Genomic DNA, 22,050 nt, shown 5'->3' on the forward strand with positions numbered 1-22,050 from the left:
CATCAATCAAAATGCATCTATTTAAAAAGGAGACCCTGAAACAAGTAAGTATAAATATAAAATATTATGTCTTTTACTCCCAGCCTCTTGGGATTTTGATTGGATATTGATTTAATTCAGTGGAGTAAGATCTCTAACCCTGGCCATTCAGCCATTGTTATGGTAATTTATCTCCATTGAGCATCACAGCACTTTAGGCTGGATTTGCAAGTGTGCTTGGAAGGGATCCCTGAACTATTAACCTCAAATTGTTCTCTAATGACCAACATGTCTGTTGCCACTCATATTGTGTCTTTTAAAAAAAATACAAAAATGATCTCAAATTTCTTGTCAAACTCCAGCTACATTAATATGCAGGTTTAGTGTGGAAAATGAGGATGAGCTTCCCTGCAAATCCAACATCCTTGGATACAATCAAATGGCACAGATGGTTGCTTCTCTGCAACTACCTGTAGCCGAAATACAGCATTGCACATTGAGAGCTTTTTTCTTTCATACGAAACCAAAGCACCCCCAGCCCCCCTAGCACCCTCCCCCCATGCTTCTTCCACACACACAGGCTGTGGCGAAGCAGACGCTCAGCAGTGGGATGGATCCTGACTACTAAAGAGCAATGGATAGAGAGGAGGGGTGGCAGGCAGCCGGCAGAGGTGCATAAATCCTCATTTCCAGATCTGGAGGAAGAAACGTTCGCCGTCCGGGGTGAGACCACCACATTGGCTTTCCGAAATATCAAGAGGCAGCACTCCCCGCAGCTTTCTGTGAATCTAAGAGAGACAAGGAACCCGGCTGAGGCTGTCAAACACAGAGGTGGGCTAGGAGGAGGTCTATGACCCTTGGTTTTCAGCAGGGGAGTGGCGCAGGGGGATGTAGCTGGCGACGAGCAACAGACGCTTGACTCCTGTAATCTTCCCATTCACTAATTCATTCCATGCCATTGTCATAGCGATGTAAAGCCATTCTGTGCCGACTGGAGGAGGCACACTCCAATCAGCTGCTCTCGCCAAGCGAGATCTTTCATTTCCATCAGTGTCTACTGGTTTCCCTTTACGTCTTTGTGCTTCGTCTCTCAGAAACCGAACGGCGTCACTCTTGTCTTTTCATGTGCCTTGGTCTTTCTGGAGCTGTCATTGTGTTTGGTTCTGCATGGAATGACAGCTGCTTTCTCAGAGACGGCGGAAGAGGTCGCAGATGGAGTGAGGACTGCCACTAACTGGAAAGCTCCTTGAGAAATCGTAAAGAACCTCTTCAAAGGCTTGCTGCTTTTTCAAGCATTTAGACTCGCCTCGTTGCACACATTCTACCATTCGTCTCAGCTATTATCGCTGGATACCAATGACAGCTATGAAGGGAGACTCCGAAGACAGCATTGAAAGCATGAGGCCGTCCAGCTTGCAAGTTTTCGCCAACTCCTCCACGTTACATGGCATGAGCCACATATTCGCCTATGGCCACATGACGTTCCGTCGCTGCCTATGGACGCTGTCCTTCATGGGCTCTCTGGGTCTGCTGATGTTCGTATGCCTGGACCGAGTCTACTACTACTTCGAGTTCCCCCACGTCACCAAACTTGACGAGGTAGCGACGACCAACCTCACCTTTCCAGCGGTCACCTTCTGCAACCTCAATGAGTTTCGTTTCTCAAAGATCACAAAGAACGATCTGTACCACGTCGGGGAGCTGCTGGCGCTGCTCAACGAGAACTATCAGATCGCTAACCCTCACCTAGCTGAGCCGGAAGTCCTCGCTTTCTTGAAGGAGAAGGCTAATTTTGTCAACTTCAACCACAAGCAGTTCAATATGACGGATTTCTACAACCGCACGGGCCATGACATCAACGAAATGCTCTTGCAGTGCACCTTCAGAGGGGAGGAATGCTTCCCTCTAAACTTCACATCTGTAAGTTATCATGGTGGTATATTCTTCTATTGCAGTTGAAAGTTGTGGCAAATTGAAGTTCAAATACTGTTGGTTTATATGCAAATATTGCTCAACATGAGCTACACAGGGCCATTGACTGAGATGGTGTGTACTGAATTATGCAAACAATTTTTTCCCCCTTCAGACTACTACTTTGTTGACGAGAGACTTCTCAGTTTTTGCTGTGTAGCTTTTTTCATTTTGAAGGCATCTGCAGCAGAAAAATCTATAGGTTGAAATACGCAATTGCTTTTATGAATCAATGGCTGCTGGGCAATAAAAATCAAGAATAGATGTCGAATGGCTACTTCTCAAAAGACATTACAAGAGTGCATGCTCTCACTCAGTTATTGACCAAGTACAACTAATTGCATAAATGTACAACCAAACCAAGCAGTAAAGAAATTGGAACATTAAAATGGGAACATGTATAATATATGTATGCTAATGTTTGTAAATTTTCAGTGAGAAAAGCAAGCAGATCTAATCCTAAGAAAACTAAATGTATGAAAATAGTCACTGCTTCCAGATCCCTTATGGGCTAGTTTAAATTAAAATGCATATGATCACTACATAAAATATACATATATATATATATATATATATATTGCATGTAGATTGACACATGCAGCATGTTCTGAGCTACACTGATGAACTTCATTGAAAAGCTTTGCATTAAAATGGTTTATTTTGTCCATGGTACGTGTAGGCTAAAGCATGTTGCACATTTGTGTTATTTAATATTTTTAACTTCATTTAATTGGGATTTTAGTGTTTTCTTTTAGATGATATCTCCTGTGATATTTTCTGTATTTTTCTATTTGCTGCTTTTTCATTTCCTTTTAATCTGGTGTATATGCATGGCTTTTAGAGTTACAGTATGTGACAGATATGACGGATACAAATCCTGTGACTGATTCTAATTTATTCTGTTCTGAACATGTGGAACAGATTACTTCAGCTATCATTATGGTCTAAATTATGATGATGCTGAACATTGAGGTTAATGGAGGTCCACACCTCCTAGGATGAGGCTTTATGTATGCTTTTAAATATCAGCATGCACAATCATAATATGAATTTTGTAGGTGTCAAAAATGGATAGGGTAAGAAATGAGAGTTTTCTGTATGCCTATGAAGTCCACACTTGTTCAAACATACATTTGCATCTTTTACGTATTTGTGACAAGTGAATGCGTTAAGATTGAAGGAATTATTCACCCCAGAATGTAATCTCATGTCATTTCAAATCCATCCTGTTATGACCTTCCCTTTATTTGAATTAAAAGCTCTAATGACCAGGCAAATAAACCTATATGCACGATATGCCAAGTTCTCTGAAGTCATGCAATATCTTTGTGTCAGATGCAAACTGACAGGTTTTTATTCATCATATAGTTTCAGAAAGCTTTGAATATAGTAAATCTTAGAGACTGCTTTAGCTTGCTTTGCCATGTTTTTTGAAGCCTGAGTGTCTCAGTCCCCATTCATAGTAATGCGTTTTAATATTATTTTTACTCCACATTCATAGTAATTGCATGGAATAGAGTGACCAGTTAAGATTTCTCCTTTTGTGTTCCATGCTTTGAAGTCATACAAGTTTGCAAAGACATGAGGGTAAATAAATGACAGAATTTAAATTATTGGGTGAACCATTCCACTGAAATGTCAGTAGGCTGTGCAAGCTAATTTGGCACAATGGCCTTTTAATATTTAAGATACTTCGCAGAGATTATTTGGTATGTTCAGCATACCCAGCTTCCAATTTTGTATCATTTCACTTTAATTTCCATGCAAAGTATCCTAAATGACCAAAAATTAGGTAGAATGTGGCAGTCATTAACTGGACTCCATAACCTCTGCGTGCAAACATTATGCTAATTACACTAAATCTCTAAATAGTGGCTTCAGATTGACTAATGAAAATAAGTATTGCAATCAGGTATCTACAATATGGTCTCCTGAAAATATATTCATCAATGCTTAGAACCAGCGTAAAACCTCTGGACCCAGAGCGCACTTTACCTAGAGAAATCGGTGCTTAATGAAAATTAAGCGTACTCAGGAAAACCCAAGTACCTATTAACATTCAGTGTTGTTCTTGAAACCCTCAAGGGCTGGATCCTGGTCTTTAGCATTCAAAAGCACAATCCTCAACACCTTGAGTATGCCTCAACACCTTCGCTGTTATCCAGCTCGTTTTCAAGCCTCCCGTCTGTCGGCCGAATAACGTGTCCTATACTTTTTTACTTAGGGCTTTCTTCATTAACATGAGTGTTGCCTGGCAACAAGGCATTGCAATGCACTGCAAATCATTCATGGGTAATTGCTATTGTTGTGCGTGATGACAAACACTCACTAGGTAGTTGAGATGACTCAAAAGCTGTCACTTTGTGCATTTGTGTGTGCTTGTACACAAACATGTGCGTATGTATATTGCTTTGTGAAAGTACTGTAATAGCTGTCAGATTACTGCTGGACACAAACATTCATGCTGAGATTCATGATGTTCTGCCCTTAAACAAATCCATTATGTGAGAGACCGAGTAATGCATTATATATTCCTTGTCAAACATTGCACATTATGTATTGCAGTGCTTGTGCTGCTCGAACAGTTTAGGTGTAATAGATGCATTGTCTTTCTTCAGTCCACTAAAACATTTTATGAGCATATAACAGTTATGTTCTGATTAAATAAAAAAAGTCAGAGTGAATGCTTTATGTGGCATTGTCAATATGTAGTGGTTTGCAGCTGATAATGATTATAACAAAAAAATGGGCTGCATTGTTTTCTCACTTTTTTATATAATGCATTATGTGGCTAATAATGATTGTAACACTGAAACTGCATGAATTGTTTTCCCATTAAAACTATTTTTTCAGTGCATTTACATAGAGTGGCATTTATGCATTTCTTTTTTACATTTTATTTAAATTTTATTTTTTAAAGTGTATGTACAGTACATGATATCTCTTGCATAGAATTTAAATAAAACTAAATTGCATATATTTAGGAATTATATTATAGAAAATAATTTTCATGGATAGATTATTAATTAAATTCTATGTGAATTAGGAGCTTGCATTAAATATTTTGCCTCACCTGAGATGGGATTCAGCATTTGACACATGCATAAACACATTGAGCTGTAATGCCCATGTGGGACTCACAGACTCGGGTTAAACATAGGACCGATTTGGATGTTGCCTCTGGGCCTTGAAGTCTAAAGGGCCTTAAGCTGCAACCAGGTTTTTGTTTGTCCAGCCATGCAGTGATTCATTCTAAACAGCTTCATCACTTCATGTTGAACGGGTTTAGTCAGGTTTTTCAAGCAACACAATGACTTTACTGATGGATGTGTGTTTATTTTCACAATGCTGTAAGTTCTGGAAAGTCTTTAATCTATTTGTGGCTGTAAGAATGTTTAAGGTTGTAAGGGAGAGTGTGTGCGCAGAGGTTGTGCTACAAATAGTCAAAGTGTCACTTTGATGGACTGGGATGTACATTTTCGATCATGCTTTATATTGTACTGTCATGAGCTATTAGGTTCACCTGTTGGACCCCATTGGGTAACTGTTTGAAAATGCCTGATGAATAATTATATTTGTTTGTTTGTGTGTTTGAAAATTATTTTTTTTTAGCAAGGATGCATTCAATTGATCAAAAGTATCCTACAAAAAAGTAAAGCAGCACAACTGTTTTCAACAATGATGATAATAAGAAATGTTTCTTAGGCAGGAGATCAGTATATTAGAATGATTTCTGAAATCATGTGACACTGAAGACTGCAGTAATAATGCTGAAAATTCAGCTTTGCATCAAAGGAATAAATTTTAAATCCACATTTTAAATTGTAATATTTCACAACATTACTGTTTTTAATATATATATATATATTTTAAAGTAGCCTTTGTGAGCAGAAGAGACTTCTTTTAAAAAACATTCAAATAAAAATCTTACCAGCCACAGTCTATTGAAAGGTATGTGTGCTGGCATTTTAAAAGCCATTAAAGGTTTAATAACATTGAGGTGACATCCTTTTTGATGGATTTTTGTTCAGGCACTGAATTGAATAGAATTAAAAGTTCTTTCAGCCGATGGAACTGCTTTGGATTCAGTTCACCACAGACTGAATGGTGCATGACTGTGTCATGGAATTATTGTGCTTTATATTTCTATGTGAAAAGAGGCACAAGCTCTTTTACCAATTGGGATTTTACAAGGTTTTTGAAGGAAATAGAATTTATTTGCTTCATTCCTGTATTTTCCTTTTTATTCTGCTCTCACTATGTGAAAAAGACAATAGTTACTGTGTGGACTTGTGATCATGGTCAGATGATTTAATGAACAATATTTATCAAATTATTTCACTGGAATGCATATTTTCTCACTCACATCTCTATCCTAGTTAATTTTTCCTGGAGGTGATTTATTTAAAAATTGATGTGCTCTTGTTTTCACTTCTGATCTTCTTTATCCTCCTTATCATCATCTTCTTCCTCCCTTGATTTTCTGCCCTCTCTCTAAAGTCTCCATAAATAACAAGTGGGAAAGCCCAAATCAGTTGAGGATTTATGAATCTCTGTTTTAGGAGTCTTAAAGGTGCTGTTAGACTCGGCTATTAGTTCCCCTGTCTTCATGTCTTCAACCACATGCCCTCTCTGCAAAACCTCAATGTGCAAACTGATTGACCTGCATAGTGACTGGCAATGACTTTATTTAGCACCGACATCTCAAGACACATTTTATGTGTAGCACCTTTAATTGTTTGAATTAGATTTAAGGTTAAGTTTGTTTGACAGGAATGTTGTTCCAGGACCGACAAAAGATGTTGACTTAGGCAGAGTCACAGTCTCAGATTTCATCTACGCTCAATCTTAGCACAAAATTGGTGTTTTTATATCGTCCAACGAATTGAGTGTTCAAATTGGAGATTTGTTGTTCCGTAATGCACATTACTCAATAAAACACATACACATATTTGATTGTTGCATCATAGCATTCTTCAATGCACAATAAAAGAAAAAGCTCTTCGCACTACAGGAAAACACGTTGTCTAATTGGCCCGTTCACACTAAGAAAATATAAAGAGGTAGAGGATCAACTTTAAGAACAAAACATCACATAATGGATGTCTTTTGAACGGTACCTTTCAAGAACCTTCCGTCTTTATAACACCGTGTTCTGTTTAATGTCAGAAGATCAGCGAGAGCAACTCAACTGCTCATGATTGTAATTACGTAATTTTACTTTCATGCCCTTTCGATTTAAGCCGACATGCTGGAATTCACTCTAGATTACACTATTGTTCACACATCTGTTGTATTTCTGTCGCAAGTTTGATACGGAGTGCTTTAAGAAACCGTGTAAACAAAGCAAGGCCTTCGCACTAGCATGCATCATTATGCGAGCAGAATTATCTTGTGTTCATCATACAAACAGACTTTAGAGTCCCACAAGACGCTTATGTGATTCTTTTTTGCTTTGTCGCCAATTACAAGCTTTTTTTTTTTTTCGTTCACTAATTCAAGTATTTGTCGCTATTACCACTTGCGAATGACAGCTGCTGAAGTCTAATCAGGTACTTTCTCTAAACCCGGATCCTTTTTTTTTTACCTTCTTTGATCAATATTCATCTTGACCTGCTGTTCACAGTCCTCTTTGAGATGAGATTCACTTCGCTTTTTATTTTTCTCACGCTAACAGTTTCTGAGCCTCAGAGACCTGAACAGATTGAGGCAGACTTCAGAAGACGGCGGCACTCGTCTCACGCTCGTCGTTCTTATGATGTTGATGTTCACTGTTTGACTTGAGGGTGATTCGCCAGAAGTGTTGTCATAAATCAGACTACATCAATAACTTTTATGATGCTTTTGGGAAACGACACCATTTTTTCGAGGATCTTCCTGATGCTATCATTCTCCTGAAGTGCGCGAGGGCTGCGTTATAAATGAGTCATGAGAGCCAAAGGCCAGTGTTTCTAGCAGGAGAATGAATGCCGCCACCGTTAAAGGTAATGCCAGGTCAGCATGCCTCAAAATATGTTCACACATTTGCAGTGGCTTGTAAAAAGTGACACTGAGCCATATGTGAACATGGGTTTCTTGGGAGTTCGTGCGTGGGAATTCATTCAGTGGTTTATGCAGATATTCTCAGTTCTGATGCAGTGTGAATAATAAAGCAATCACTCGACAACAGGGTTGGGGGAAGTGATTCACTGATGCATTGTCAAGACAGTCAGAGACCGCTATCTGTTATTAACAGATTGTATGTCAGATGATTTTGTCAAAGCAAATGAATGCATCTTACGGTGGTTGTATTTATCTTTCAAACCTTAATCATAAGTTCTTCCGTGATCAGTTGAACATTGGTGTTGCACTTTGAGTCATAGTTCACCAAGAAAATATTGTCCAGCTGGCTGAAATAGATGAAGGTTTGTTGAATTTGCAGTTCTTTTCGAAGAATTTCTTGGGAAATATCAGTTTGGATAGGTGAAATTCTGAACAAATAATGTTTATTTTAAATATTTAATTGATATTTATGTAAATAATATTCAAAGTAAATAATTTTAAACAAATATTTTAAATAATACATATTTAATAAATAATTATTTTAATCAGATAATTATTTTAAATGTTTGTTTATATAAATAAATACAATTGTAATATTATTAAAATATCATAATGACATAATATTACATAATTTAATAATTGCATATTCATATTTGTATAATATTTAAAAAATACTACTTATAATAATAATAAAAGTTTATATCATATGCCATTAGTTTTTCTTAAAAGTGTGATTATGAATTTTGTTGCAGTGTTGCAAAAAATAATTGAAAATGTTGGCAAATCATACTGACCTAATCAGCACTGGACCAGACTTCCTTATTGTTAAAGAGAAGAAGAAGAATATAAATACGATAAAATCCTGTTAGGAAATGCTTTGGATAAGTGCCATATCTATAAACTCATTTCCAAACAGTATTCTATAGAACAACTTTGCCTTCATTAAAATGACATGTGTTTGTAAAAATGAGAGCAGCAACTCAGTTAAAGAACGCAGTAAAGCTGTGTGAGCTGAGGGGCTTGCTGTAATCTCCTCCTCCTCCTCAACCGTCCCGCTCACGGATGCCTGACTGTGCGTCTGATAGTCACTCTTCACTCAGCTCTCATGGTGCTTATATTAATGGATTTCATGCTAAGAATTTGTGCTGATTTTCTCCATGACTTAAGCTCAGACATTGTAGAGAGATGTTATTAATTTACCAAGTGAGCAGTATTTCATTGATTCTTACTTATTAATCATGTTCCACATGGCTTTGCCGTGAGATGTGTTTTTAAAACAGAAACAGAAATACATGATGCACATGTGAATAATAATTTCAGGATTTTTTTATTTAAATATTGATGCAGCTATAATAGTTTCCAGTTAAATGATACAAATTAATTATCATCTAAATATTAATAATTTACAGAAAAAAACATATAAACATTCCAGAATTTTATTTATTTATAAATTTTTAATTTATAAAAAAAATTGTTACTGTCAAAATAATGGAAAATGGGGCACAATTATTTGTATTTTTATTTTATTATTATTATTTTTTTAAGTTTAATTTGACTTAAGTTACTGACAGCCATTGAAAAGTTTGGGGTCAGATTTTTTATATACATTTTTATGATAATATTTTATTATTTTATATTATTATAATTTTTTGCAACTAATAGAAGATGGGGCATAGTATTTATTTGTTTTTTTTATATAAATTAGTATTTTTTGTTTTATATAATTTTTTCCTGTAGTGGAGGCAGGGAAGATTTATTATTTATATTAATTTGTATGATTTTTATTTTGTAATGTTCTTTTTTTTATTGGGCACAATTATTATAGTTTTTTATAATTTCTTTATTATATAAAAAACAATAAATAAAATTGCATCTGTGTATTTGTAGGTATATTTTCATGTATTTCATTCATTTTATTGTGTTTTCCTTTATATATGGTGCTTACATAGCTTCTAGCAGATGTAATGACTTTAGTTGTCAAATAATTACCCATAAATAAGTTAATATACTTTCTTAACCTTTGTGCCTGTACATTCGATTATATCCAGAAAAGGGCTCCTGCTCTGTGCGCTGTCTCTAGGCAAAGACTATGGCTTAAATGTCCTTTAAATGCCCATCATTATCGATTTGATCCCACTGACCTGTCCATTTTGCTTTAAACAATGCATTCGGCATTGACCTGCTTTAATCTCGATATATATTTTTTTCTTGAGGATTTGCGTCCACTGGAGTGTGGAATTAGTCTTTTGTTTCTATCAGTGACATCTCGGCTCAATTTGAAGAGCACGTTTGGATTATAACTACACCGAGAGATCTGATGGTTTCGTGAACTCCCACGTCACACCACTGCCAGGGAAGAAGCCAGTAATCAAATTAGACGAAGCAGTGATCTCGTCTCGCTCGAACTAGACTATTGTCTGCTGAAGAGGCCTTCAGTGACTCGAGGGGGCAAAGAAATAAGAAAGAGACAAAAAAAAGCCTGCTTTGATGTGGGTTTGTGAATATCGCTGTTGAAGAGGATGATTTCGAAATCTCACTTTTGAGACGGTCTGCCTCAGGTTTGTAGGTGCACGGTTAATGTTCAGTCGGTCAAGGCAAATTCATAAGATGATGAAAGATTACTAGTTTTCTCTGACAAATCATGAGTCAAGACCATGGATGTGCAAACAGGACCAGTTTTGTTTTCATATTGGTTTTAAACCCTTTTATTCCCATATGAAGATGAAAACGAGGCAAAGTTTCAAATATATATGGAGCTAAAGTACAAAATATTTCTTGCTGTTGTCTGTGACTCATTTTGCTCTGAGGGCACAAGCAATATGGGACACATATGTGTTTTTCCATTTCATTTTAGTTACTGTAAGAAAGTGTTCTCTCTTGGGACGTGTTATGATTCTAAAACTGAAGGCTATGAAATATTGTTTTGTCAGGGGACCACACTGAGAAATGTGAAGATGAGTGTGTAAATAATTGTCTGTATTACATCAGTGCATTTCCATGAAAAAAGCCAGTGTGGAAAGTCTTTTCTCATGATTGTGCTTCCTAGACATTGGAATTGTCTCAGTCTAGAAAGTCAGAAATTGTCAATGAAGCATGTATTGATATGCTGCGCTCCATCGGTGCATGAAACCAGGATCATTTCTGAATCATTCACCGAGATGAGCTAATAAGGATAGGAAGGTGGAATGAAAAAGCATTAATGGATCGGAAGGTCGAGCGGTTATGGCTTTGTTTCGAGCACGGTTAGCTCCGTAATGAAGGCGAGAGTGTCTCCCTCCAGCTAGATCTCTTAAATCTTCATTCATGAAAACATTATGAAGACACATATGGGTTATCAAGCCAGGGACTCGGGACAGATAATAAACTATCGTGTTTGATGTTTGAGCAATCTGTCAGATGTATCCAGAAGCAGTTGGTCGTATCTTACGATTGATCTGTTGTTGGTGTATCTTACGTAAGACTCTGGGAAAAGACGTGTTTACTTGGTGTTAGGATCATACTTTCAAGCTAATACTGTTTGCTTGCCAAGTTAGATCCTACTATGTTAAAGCTGCAGTAGGTAACTTTTGTAAAAATATATTTTTTGCATATTTGTTAAACCTGTCATTATGTCCTGACAGTAGAATATGAGACAGATAATCTGTGAAAAAATCAAGCTCCTCTGGCTCCTCCCAGTGCTCCTATTGCCATTTGCAGGAAAACATCGCTCCCGGTAAGAAAACAACCAATCAGAGCTGCGGTCCGTAACTTTGTTTGTGTTCAAAATGTAGAAAAATGTATATAATAAGCGAGTACACCATGAATCCATTTTCCAAACGTGTTTTTAGCTTGTCCTGAATCACTAGGGTGCACCTATAATAAGGGTTTATATTCGGACTATTTTAGATTGCTTCGGGGGTACCGCGGCGGATTAACCCAGTACCTTTGTGATTCTTCATAGACATAAACAGAGAGAAGTAGTTCCGGCTACAATGTTCTTCTGCAAGACGCAAGCAGTTCTGTTTATTAACCGCTAGAGCGTCAAAAGTTACCGACTGCAGCTTTAATCTAAAGTCAAGCTACCTTTTACTTTTTACTACTTTATTTTAGTAGCATGTATTGAACATCTACATTTGTAATTTATTAATGCAGTACATACATTGGAGAAGTTTAAATTCATTAGAAAATATAATTTTTAAATAAAAGTGTGTGGTTGGTAGGATTATTTAAATGTTTTTTCTTCTTTTTTCTTCTTCTTTTTATTAAGTCACCAAGGGTGCATTTATTTAATTAAAACTACAATTTAATTATTCTTGCTTATGCATGTGTATTTATCTTTGGAGTTGTTTCTATATATATTTAAAGCAAAATTCATGTCGCACAATATTTTGCAGACTTGCTGTTAAATGATTGTATTTCTGGAAAGCACATTGTACATTGACAATGTAAATATTGAATAAACATAAAATGTGGGTCATAGACTAAATAAAAAAAATTATAGTTAAAAAAGTAATATTGTGAAATGTTTTCTATGTTAATAAATGTTAAAATATAATTTATCAAAGCTGAATTTTCAGCATCATTACTCCAGTCTTCAGTGTCACATAATCCTTCAGAAATATTTCTAATATGCTGTTTTGCTGCATGCATAAATTATTTATTATTATTATTAATGTTGAAAACAGTTGTGCTGCTTAATTGTTTTATGAAAACCGTGATACATTTAGTTTTTCAAGATTTTTTGATGATTAGAAAGTTAAAAAGAACAGCATTTATTTCAAATGTATATATTTTTGTAATGTTTTTGTATATATATATAATTTTACTGTCACTGTTTGTTAATTTAATGCATGCTTTCTGAATAAAAGTATTGATTTCTTTCAAAACCCCAAACTTTTAATGACCTTTGACCTGTCAGAGAAGTGTCACAGTTCCCTGTCTTCTATATATTATAGTGATGTTTAATGCAGTGAGTCTGACCTTTTGAGTAGCTCTAGAGGCAGATTTCAAGATTTAAGGCTGTTAGTTGTGGTTTGGGCAGATAGAGAGTCTCACATTGTGTACTGGATCAATGCCATCGATGGTATTTGCTGGGATTAGATGCTCTGATTTCTCTGTGAGGTTGGAGATGTGTGAGAGCAGATGAACATAAGGAAGTCCTAGACATCTGAAATCATTTCTGTGCCGAAGCTTATCTGCTCAAGCTTTCTCAGAACTGAACCTGCAACTCTGCCATTGTGTGAGACAGCGACATCAAACTCATTGACACCACATGGTCCTCAATCACTCGCAATAGCCCTAAGTGAAGAGTATGTCATGTGTAACTTCTGACAGAAATGAAAACGAGGCTAATAGTTGAGGTGATGAAAAATCTTTCAGTGTATAAAGCAGTTCAAAAATGTGAAGAAAAAAAAACATTCAAAGGGCTGTTGTAAAAAAAGAAAAAAAAGAAGTTGTTTTCATGAATTTGATTATCTAGATATGATTTTTGATTATTTAAATTAAATAATTATTAAAAAGGGAATCCACAGAAATGATCCAGAAACTGAAATATATTTAATTTGATTAAAAAAAAAGACATGTATTTCATAGGGCCGATAAATTATTGTGAAATTGTGTCAGTATCATTATTTGAATTAATCAGACCTTTTGATTACAAAAATTTTATTCAACCATTAAACCATTAAAATGAAAAAAAAGGGAAAAAACCTAATGGATTTCATAGCACCCTAGATGTATAAATATTAAATATTAACCTTATTTATATTAATCTTTTTAACTTTAATCTTAAATTTAATCATAGATTTGAATACTGTATTTATATAAATAAACTTACTGCTAACATCTCTTATTAGCTATGTATTAATCATACATTTAATAATTATGTAATAAAAAAGAATCGTGTTGCTTTGTAACATTTTAATTTATTGTTAAATGCAAATGTTTTCATTTTTATATATATATATATATATATATATATATATATATATATATATATTTACATTTTTATAAGTATATTAGATTTTCATTTTTATTTATTTGTATTTGTGTATGTGTATATATTTTTATCTATGATTTGGCTAGAAAGAGTAGTCACTATTGTCAATGACCGAACTAAATAATGCAGAGTTATTTCCAGGAACACAACTGAATGGTTATATAAATAAATCTGAAACAACAACAACAAAAAATTTGAATGAACCAACTAGCTAAAATGATTCAGACCTCTTAATTAATTCATTTCATTGCAAGGCTGTGTAAATGCATGATCGTGACGTGAAAACAGCTGTTTAACACTGCACTGCTGGAAAAGTTTCTGGAAAAATTACAGTATGTAGCTGAGCTGAAATGCAGTTTAATTAGTCATTAGTTTCTACATTTATGATCATGAGCATTACAAGATACAATCCCAATGCAACAGACTCCTACAGTGAAACACTGTTCCTATGATTTATATTTCTCTTATATTTCCTTGCGGAATTTGCTGTTCTCATTGTTTTATGGATATATAATTAATGTTAATTATTACAGACATTCAGTGTGATCTTTTATGAATTCGGGGGAGTATTTCATGCAGAGTTTTGTTATTGAATACAAGCAGTAGGCCTTGAGAATGCATTCAAAATGAATATTTGATTGCGTTTAGTCATGCATTATTTGTCAGAATGGAAACGAGGAGACATTGTTTACTTCAATACACTTGCTGTTGCGGTAAACACTTAAAACGAGTTCATTGTGCGTGTGCTTAAAAACACATTCTGACACCTGAAGCTATTTAAGTGCTTAAACTGCCACAATATAAACACCCCTAAAATCCCACAGAAAGACAGGATTTCCACTCAGACGACTTTATCTCGCCAAGCATATTGGATAAATATAGGAAAATAAAAAAGTACACTATATGCAAATAAGGAGGCCAGCGCTGACTGTCGGATTAGAGTTTGTACCAGTGCTTCTTCGTATAGGCTTCAAGACGCTCCGAGAGCTATCGCACTTTAACACATGACAGAAAATGATTAGAAGTGTCAACTTAGCAGTAGAAAAGGCAGAATATTTCAAACCCAGGGCGCTAATTACGCAGGTCTGAACAATAAGCATGCTTTTGCACGTCGCAAGGTCACGGTGAATACTGGATATGTTGAAGGAGCTGCACGCTTTATTTATTTGAGAAATAGCCAAGCCTGCTTTCTCATGTAGCAACCCAATGCTTCAATCATCAGATAACAATCAAGTACATTCAGATACACTGTTGCCTTGGTAACAGCACACGGCTTGTGATAGTCTGCAGTGGGCCTTATTCATTGCAGTTTAAAACCAATAGTCTTTTATCAGAAAGCTGCCTCTCGAGAGGATATTTCTATCAACTTGAGGCAAAATGTAAAAGAGATTTATGTCCTTAATGCAGGAAGTACTTCAAGTATGAAAATGCTAATTTTAATGTATGATCAAATCAGGCTGCATAAACCAAAATTCTCTTTTAACTGGATTGCATGTACTGTATTTGTATCTCGAAGACTGTGACACGATCGAAATGGTGTGTATCAGTCAGTTGTATTCTGGTCGAGGCCACGCTGAATGGCTTATATAATAATGTTGCCATGAGAACTGTAAAAAGCATTGCAATGATTTCAGTCCCACATTTGTCCCAGGTACTGAAATGTGCAGTTATGATAGTTTTGACTGTTGTTGAGGCCTATAGATTGAACATACAGATTCATTATTTTGTTTATTGTATCGGCTAGCTTGAGCATGTAGCTTAAGTGTATTCAGTTCACAACGAAGGAACGATAGAGGATCATTTAATGTACGTAATAAATTGTAAAAAAAAAAATTGACTTTACGCTTTCATTTATTTTTCTTTTATGCATTTCGCAGACACTTCTATTAAAAAATAAATTATTTTTTAATTTGTATATTTGTATATAATTTCTTTCTTTGTTTTATGTTGGGTTTTAATTATTTGATTTTGTGTTTTATTAGATCTTTTTATTATTTTTATTATTATTTGCTTTTATTTAGTTTTATTTGTGTGTGTTTTCTTTGTTTTATGATTAATGTTTTTAATTATTTACTTTTTATTTGTTATATCTTTATAGTTTTGTGCCATTTTATTTGTATTTTATTCCTGTATTTTATATATATATATGTGTGTGTACATATGTATGTGTATTTAAAATTCCACTTTTTCACATTTTTATTTTTATTTTTATTTTATTTACTTTTGTGTATTTTGTTCATATCTTTTTTATATTTAATTTTTAGGTATTAAGTCATGTCATATCATGACTCTAAATTGATTATTTTTGTTGTTAAATTAATCCGAAAATGCAATTATCTAACAGACTAATAGTCGACACAGCTGTCTAATAAGATGCTTCCCATGCAGTGTTAAAATAACAGTCAGAGTAAAATTATTATTTATATAATTGTTCAATTTGTAAATGAAGGAATTGTTTTGGGCATTAGATCAAATTATTAACTTCCATATTTTGGACATGTTTCTATGGCTTCCTTCTGTTCTGTTAGCAGAATCTCTAATGACACATGCTATTTCTGTGCAATGCTCTTATGTTGATAATGAAGGTATCTCAGAGACATCTGAAGATTTTGTATAATAGCGAGAAGAACTCAAATGGCTGAAACATTGCCTTCAGTGAATTGTAGTTTGAAAGCAACATTTCTCATTTTTAAAATATCATTATGTTACAGGATTCATGCAGATGAAAACCTAACGGATTCATGTGTCTGTGACTGATCTCTCTAGTGCTTTCCAAATGTTATCAGTGTAATTTATTGCTTGGAACTAAACGAATTAAGAAAACATTACAGAACAGAGCTGGATGGTGGTTAAGCATCTATCATCCATTTCACTTTTGAGACAAATTCAACAATGTGCTTTTGAGATTGCCTTAATTCAGTACGGCCAGCGTGAGAAGAAACGAGTCGATGCGTCACCAGTCGCTGACTCAGGTCCAAAGGGAGATCTTTTCCGGGCCATAAATTAAGCAGAGACTTCACTACCTTCAACCACATTTCCTGAGATACTGAGAGCTGTTAACAGAGACAGAGTCACATGTGCAAGAGCTTGTGTCAAGTGCTCATGTCAGCAGATTTAGGGTCATTCGGACGCACTGCGTGATTTAGGTGATGCATTTTTAGCAAAAACAACTCAAGTACCCAATAGACAATCTTGGTTATGATACTGTTATCTAGCTTAGCAAATTGATCATTTTAATTTATGTATTTTATGTATGTTCTTTTGTTTTATTAGCTTTTTTTTTGTTTTTTACTTAAATATAACAAAACTAGCAATAAGAAATAAAAGTAGTATTTACTTTTCTTTTTAAAAATGTACTTTGTGGTGTGTTTTCATTTATTTAATTTTATTTGTGTTTTTATGTTTTTTCATGTATTTAATTTTATGTTTGGTGTGTTTTTTTCCGTCATTTTAGATTAGATTTTTTTTGTATTATTTCTGACCTATACAGATATCAAATCGAATTGCATCACAAGTAATAAGGTACGATCACAGTACTACTATCTAGCTTTGCAAATTATGAGCCTTGTATAATGCTCTCAGTCAGATCTGTGTAGGAGAACGTATTCGTTGACGTTTATTCCCAATTTCATTATCTCAAGCTGTGTTATTGTGTTAATAACTGTTAAATTCTTCTTGAGCTCAGTGCCATCTTCTATTACAGTAATGTGAGATTTTTTCAAATGATTAGTTTACAAACAGTTTAAAGTCTTGACATTGTAGGCAATCAATAACCTTTCTAGCAACCGCTTCTCCATGTTTAATTTCACAGAGATAAAGTTGGTGGGTCACATGTGAGAAAGTAATCGGCGCTGCGGGTGAGAATGATGCAGTCTACTTTGTGAAGCACTTTGACAGTGTCTGCAGCTTTTTTGATTACGGTGGAGTGAGTTTGTTGTGTCCCAGCATGCCGCTGGCAGCATATATCAGGTGTGCTGACAGCGCTGTGGCGGCGAGTTTCTCACATACCACATTAAAGTAAATAAAGGTGTAAATAACATAATTTTGCTAGCAAAGAAGATTCTCTTCACTGTTGATTTGATGAAAAACATCAGTTAGACAGATTCTTAAAGGAATAGTTCACCCAAAAATAAAGATAAATCATGTTTTTCTAAACATGCAATTTTCTTGCTTCTGTCAGACAAAGTCAGACACAAAATAAATGTATCAATCAGTCAGTGTTACTTGGCATGCAGTGAAAGTGAATGGTGACCACATATTGTACTTCACAAGCTGCATGAGGAACAGATAAAAAATGTAACGTTATTCTATGAAATTTTCTTTCAATATTTTCTCACCCTTCACTCTCATTATATGTAAAAGAGCAGCAGGCAGATTATACAAAATTGATTTAGTTTTTGGTTGTAGAAAGAAAATTCTATGAATTTGTATTATTATTTTTATTATTATTATTGTATAATATTTTTATAATATTACCTATTATAGAAAATTCCATGGGAAAATCAAAATTTATTAATATTATTATTAAACATGTACAGATAATTTTTGGAGGAATGTTATTATTATTTATACTAATATCTTTAAGCATTTTCACAGATTATAGCATAATAGGTGCCAGATTCAGTTGTGGGATTGCAAATCTAGATTTGACTTGTTACGGCACAAAAGACATGCAGCTACTCCTTTAAAGGAATAACATTTAATAACAATTTGTTTTTGTTTTTTTACTTTAGTATTGGTTCATTGCACTGATGAAATTGTTTGATTTTGAAATTGATTGAGTGTGTTCGTTTCCATCAAACATCAAAACCAAAGGTTTGCTAAACACTGGTTTGAACCCCGCAGATGACACATTTTCTGCACAGCCAATTTGCATGTATTTATCACCACCACGACCCCTGCGAGAGAGGGCCGTCTGTTTGAATGGCGCAAATATCACGACCATTTAAATATCACATATCATTGGTATTCTGCGTCCTGAGTCTGTGAGCTTCCGAGGGGAATGAACAATGCCTTTTGAGCTAGACGCAAATCAATGAGACAAATATGCAGGTCCGAATGTCACAGCTTCCATTCACAAGAGGACCGTTCAATTACTCTCTGTTATAAGCTTGGAGACTAATACTGATATGCCCAGCATCAGTCATTCTGTTTTGAAAAAGCACACGCTTCTCACATACGTACATTCATTCATAACACTACAACACTCTTTATCATGCAGGAGTAAACCGAATGTTCGTTATACACTATATTGCCATGAGCTGCATAGACTGATCATTTATGCTTTACAGAATGATTATGTGTCTCTTAACCTGTCCATGTCGGCCTCTGCTACATTTAACTAGCTTCTGCAGGTGACAGATGAATTAGCGTCAAGATACTGTAATGTGTTTGTCTGGATGCACAGCTTTTAATGTTAACAACAGAATATATAGGAAGTAGGTTTGTCACAATACAACAACATATCAGTCTTTATCAATACTAGTGAAATTTTACAGCACCATTTCTGATACTACGGGAGTTTGGTTTAGTGCCATGATGTTTCCTTGCAGGAATATTACATATTATAAACATCTTTATTCAAGGAAATATAAAAAGATAAAATACTAAATTCTACTACCATTTTTTATATTATTATTATTGTTGATAAATCATTATCTTTAAATATTCCAATAGAATCCTTTGTAGTAATTATTACAATGGTATAGTATCATTTTAAACTTATTATTCAAATTAATAAAATGATTTATAAAAAGTATAATCATCAATTTAATATTGATTTATTACAGTTGTATAATAATAATACATTTTTATTATTATATTATAATTAATTTTTTTAAGCATATGTATAGATCTGTCAATATTCACATGTTTAAAGCAATCAGATCAAGTGCTTTGATCATTTACATGGGAATATCTTATATTTGTTATTAGCTGATATTAGACAGTTTTAACATATCAATATTGTGTATAATATAAATTCTTATTTTATCAGCAAACTGTATTTAATTTAGGATTATTAATATAATATACATTGTATCTTTAATAGTGCATGCTCATTTCTCCTATTTTTAGTTGGATTCTGTTTAATTTTATATGATTTGCATTTTATAGAACTGTCTTTATGAGGTTTATGTCAAACTAAATTGAAAATCTGTTAGAAGGGACTATTACAAGGGTTTACAGACAGGTGGACATATAATTTAACAGTTTAGATGTATGCATTAAGCAGATGCTTTTATCTAAAGCAATGTACAAAAAGTAATTCATTAAATAATTTGGCAAATGTTGCTAAATGTGTAAATGTACTGTTAATTAAATGTTGCATTTCCAACTGTTTCTACTGAATAGATGTCTTATCACTGCACTTGCTTCTTTTCCTATTGACAGGCATGCAAAAGCAGCCTTGTATTGTATTGATGAAATTATCTTTGCATGCAACATGTATTTCATTATATTCCAATATATGTTGCACCAGCGCACAATTATTTTTGAGGCTAGAAATATACAAGCAAGTAATTGACTTATATTTTCCGCCTGCTGCCTTTGACGTCATGTTGTCAAGATTTAATTTCCTGTGGCTTCAGAATCCCACTGTTTTCACGTAATCGACTGTAGAGTCGTGTGGCCTTATGAGCAAACATTGCCAGCTTCAGATTGTGTTTTTGTGCAGTTCTGATGACTGTGAATGCTGACAAATGCTAGTTTTCTCCTCTTATTGAGAAGACCTGATTCAGATCTAATTAGCATTCTGAAACAAAAGAGAGCAAAAGCTAGAAAGCAGCCTTGAAAAGCAAAGGCAAAGTGACTCAGTGTACCAGTGCGTGACTGAATACATATTTACAGATCCAATATCAAATAGCAAAGCAACATGTTGTGATTTGTTGTTGAACTGTGGAAATCAGTCTGTCAGACGAGTGACATCAATGCCCAATAGCTAAAAAAAATGACACCGCTAGTACAGCCCTGTGAAAGCGGTGTCTGTTTGACCTGCAGTTCTCACTTTTGCACATCTCGCCGTATCTTCTCAAGCAGCTCATCTCATACGCTCAATGCCTGAACTTCAAAGCGCTAGTCTAGGCTCTTTGAAAGGACTGTGAGAGCCATCAGAGGTTATGCGCGTCTTAGAGTTGAATCGGTTCATTTGAGATGAACTGTACAAGTCATATGAATGACTGTAGATGTATCAGATATGTCGTGCACAACACAATGAATTGAATTCAAACGCAACTAAAAATCATAATGTTGTTCAAACCATCTTTTCTTTTTGTTTCTTACACGGAACACAAAATGTTTTGATGAATGTTTACACAGCTTTTAAGTTAACTTTGATGATAGCTTTTTGTGATTCATTTTTTTTTAATGAATACTTTTATTAAACAAGAAAGCAATAAAAATAGATCAAAAGTGATCAGTAATGATTAAAATGGTTTTTATTTCAGACTTTGTTCTTTTAAACTTTCCATTCATCAAAGAAAATTGGGAAAAAATGTATCGCGGTTTCCACAAAAATATTAAATACACTACTGTGTGTGTGTGTGTGTGGTCTTGTGTCATATCAGGACACATCTCTGTATAATGACATGGGTATGACACAGGTATTACAAGGTGAAGGTGACTTATGAAGACATAACCCATGTCCCCATTTTTCAAAACGCTTATAAATCATACAGAATGAATTTTTTTGAAAAAGTAAAAATGCACAGTTTCCTGTGAGGGTTAGGGTTAGGTGTAGGGTTGGTGAAGGGCCATAGAATATACAGTTTTTACAGAATAAAAACCATTACGCCTTTGGGATGTCCCCACTTTTCTCAAAAACAAACGTGTGTGTGTGTGTGTGTGTGTGTGTGTGTGTGTGTGTGTGTGTGTGTGACTTTTCAGCATTTAGAAATGTTTCCAACAAATCTGCATATTAGAATGACTTCTGAAGGGTCATGTGACACTGGGACTGGAGTAATGGCTAGATTATCGTAACGGATAAATTACATTTTAAGATATATTCACATAAAAATAATAATAATTGTAGTAATATTTCCAGAGATTACTGTTTTTACTGTATTTCTGATCAAATATATGGAGTC

The 22,050-nt window shown here is 34.5% G+C and overlaps 1 protein-coding gene across 2 annotated transcripts in view; it reads left to right on the top strand.

Annotated features, from left to right (window-relative positions):
• The first annotated feature begins 375 nt into the window (after positions 1 to 375).
• Positions 376 to 22,050, top strand: part of asic1c (acid-sensing (proton-gated) ion channel 1c) — a 67,452-nt gene continuing 45,777 nt past the window's right edge. Inside the window, exon 1 of one of the 2 annotated variants that reach the window (XM_026258427.1) lies at positions 376 to 1,899. In XM_026258427.1, the coding sequence (XP_026114212.1) occupies positions 1,336 to 1,899 (564 nt within the window). In that variant the 5' untranslated portion in view covers positions 376 to 1,335. The remainder of the gene's footprint in view (positions 1,900 to 22,050) is intronic. The other variant, XM_026258426.1, reaches the window with a different exon arrangement.

The sequence above is a fragment of the Carassius auratus genome, unplaced genomic scaffold (genome assembly GCF_003368295.1).
Source record: "Carassius auratus strain Wakin unplaced genomic scaffold, ASM336829v1 scaf_tig00214714_1_2670353, whole genome shotgun sequence".
Classification (NCBI taxonomy): Eukaryota; Metazoa; Chordata; class Actinopteri; order Cypriniformes; family Cyprinidae; genus Carassius; species Carassius auratus.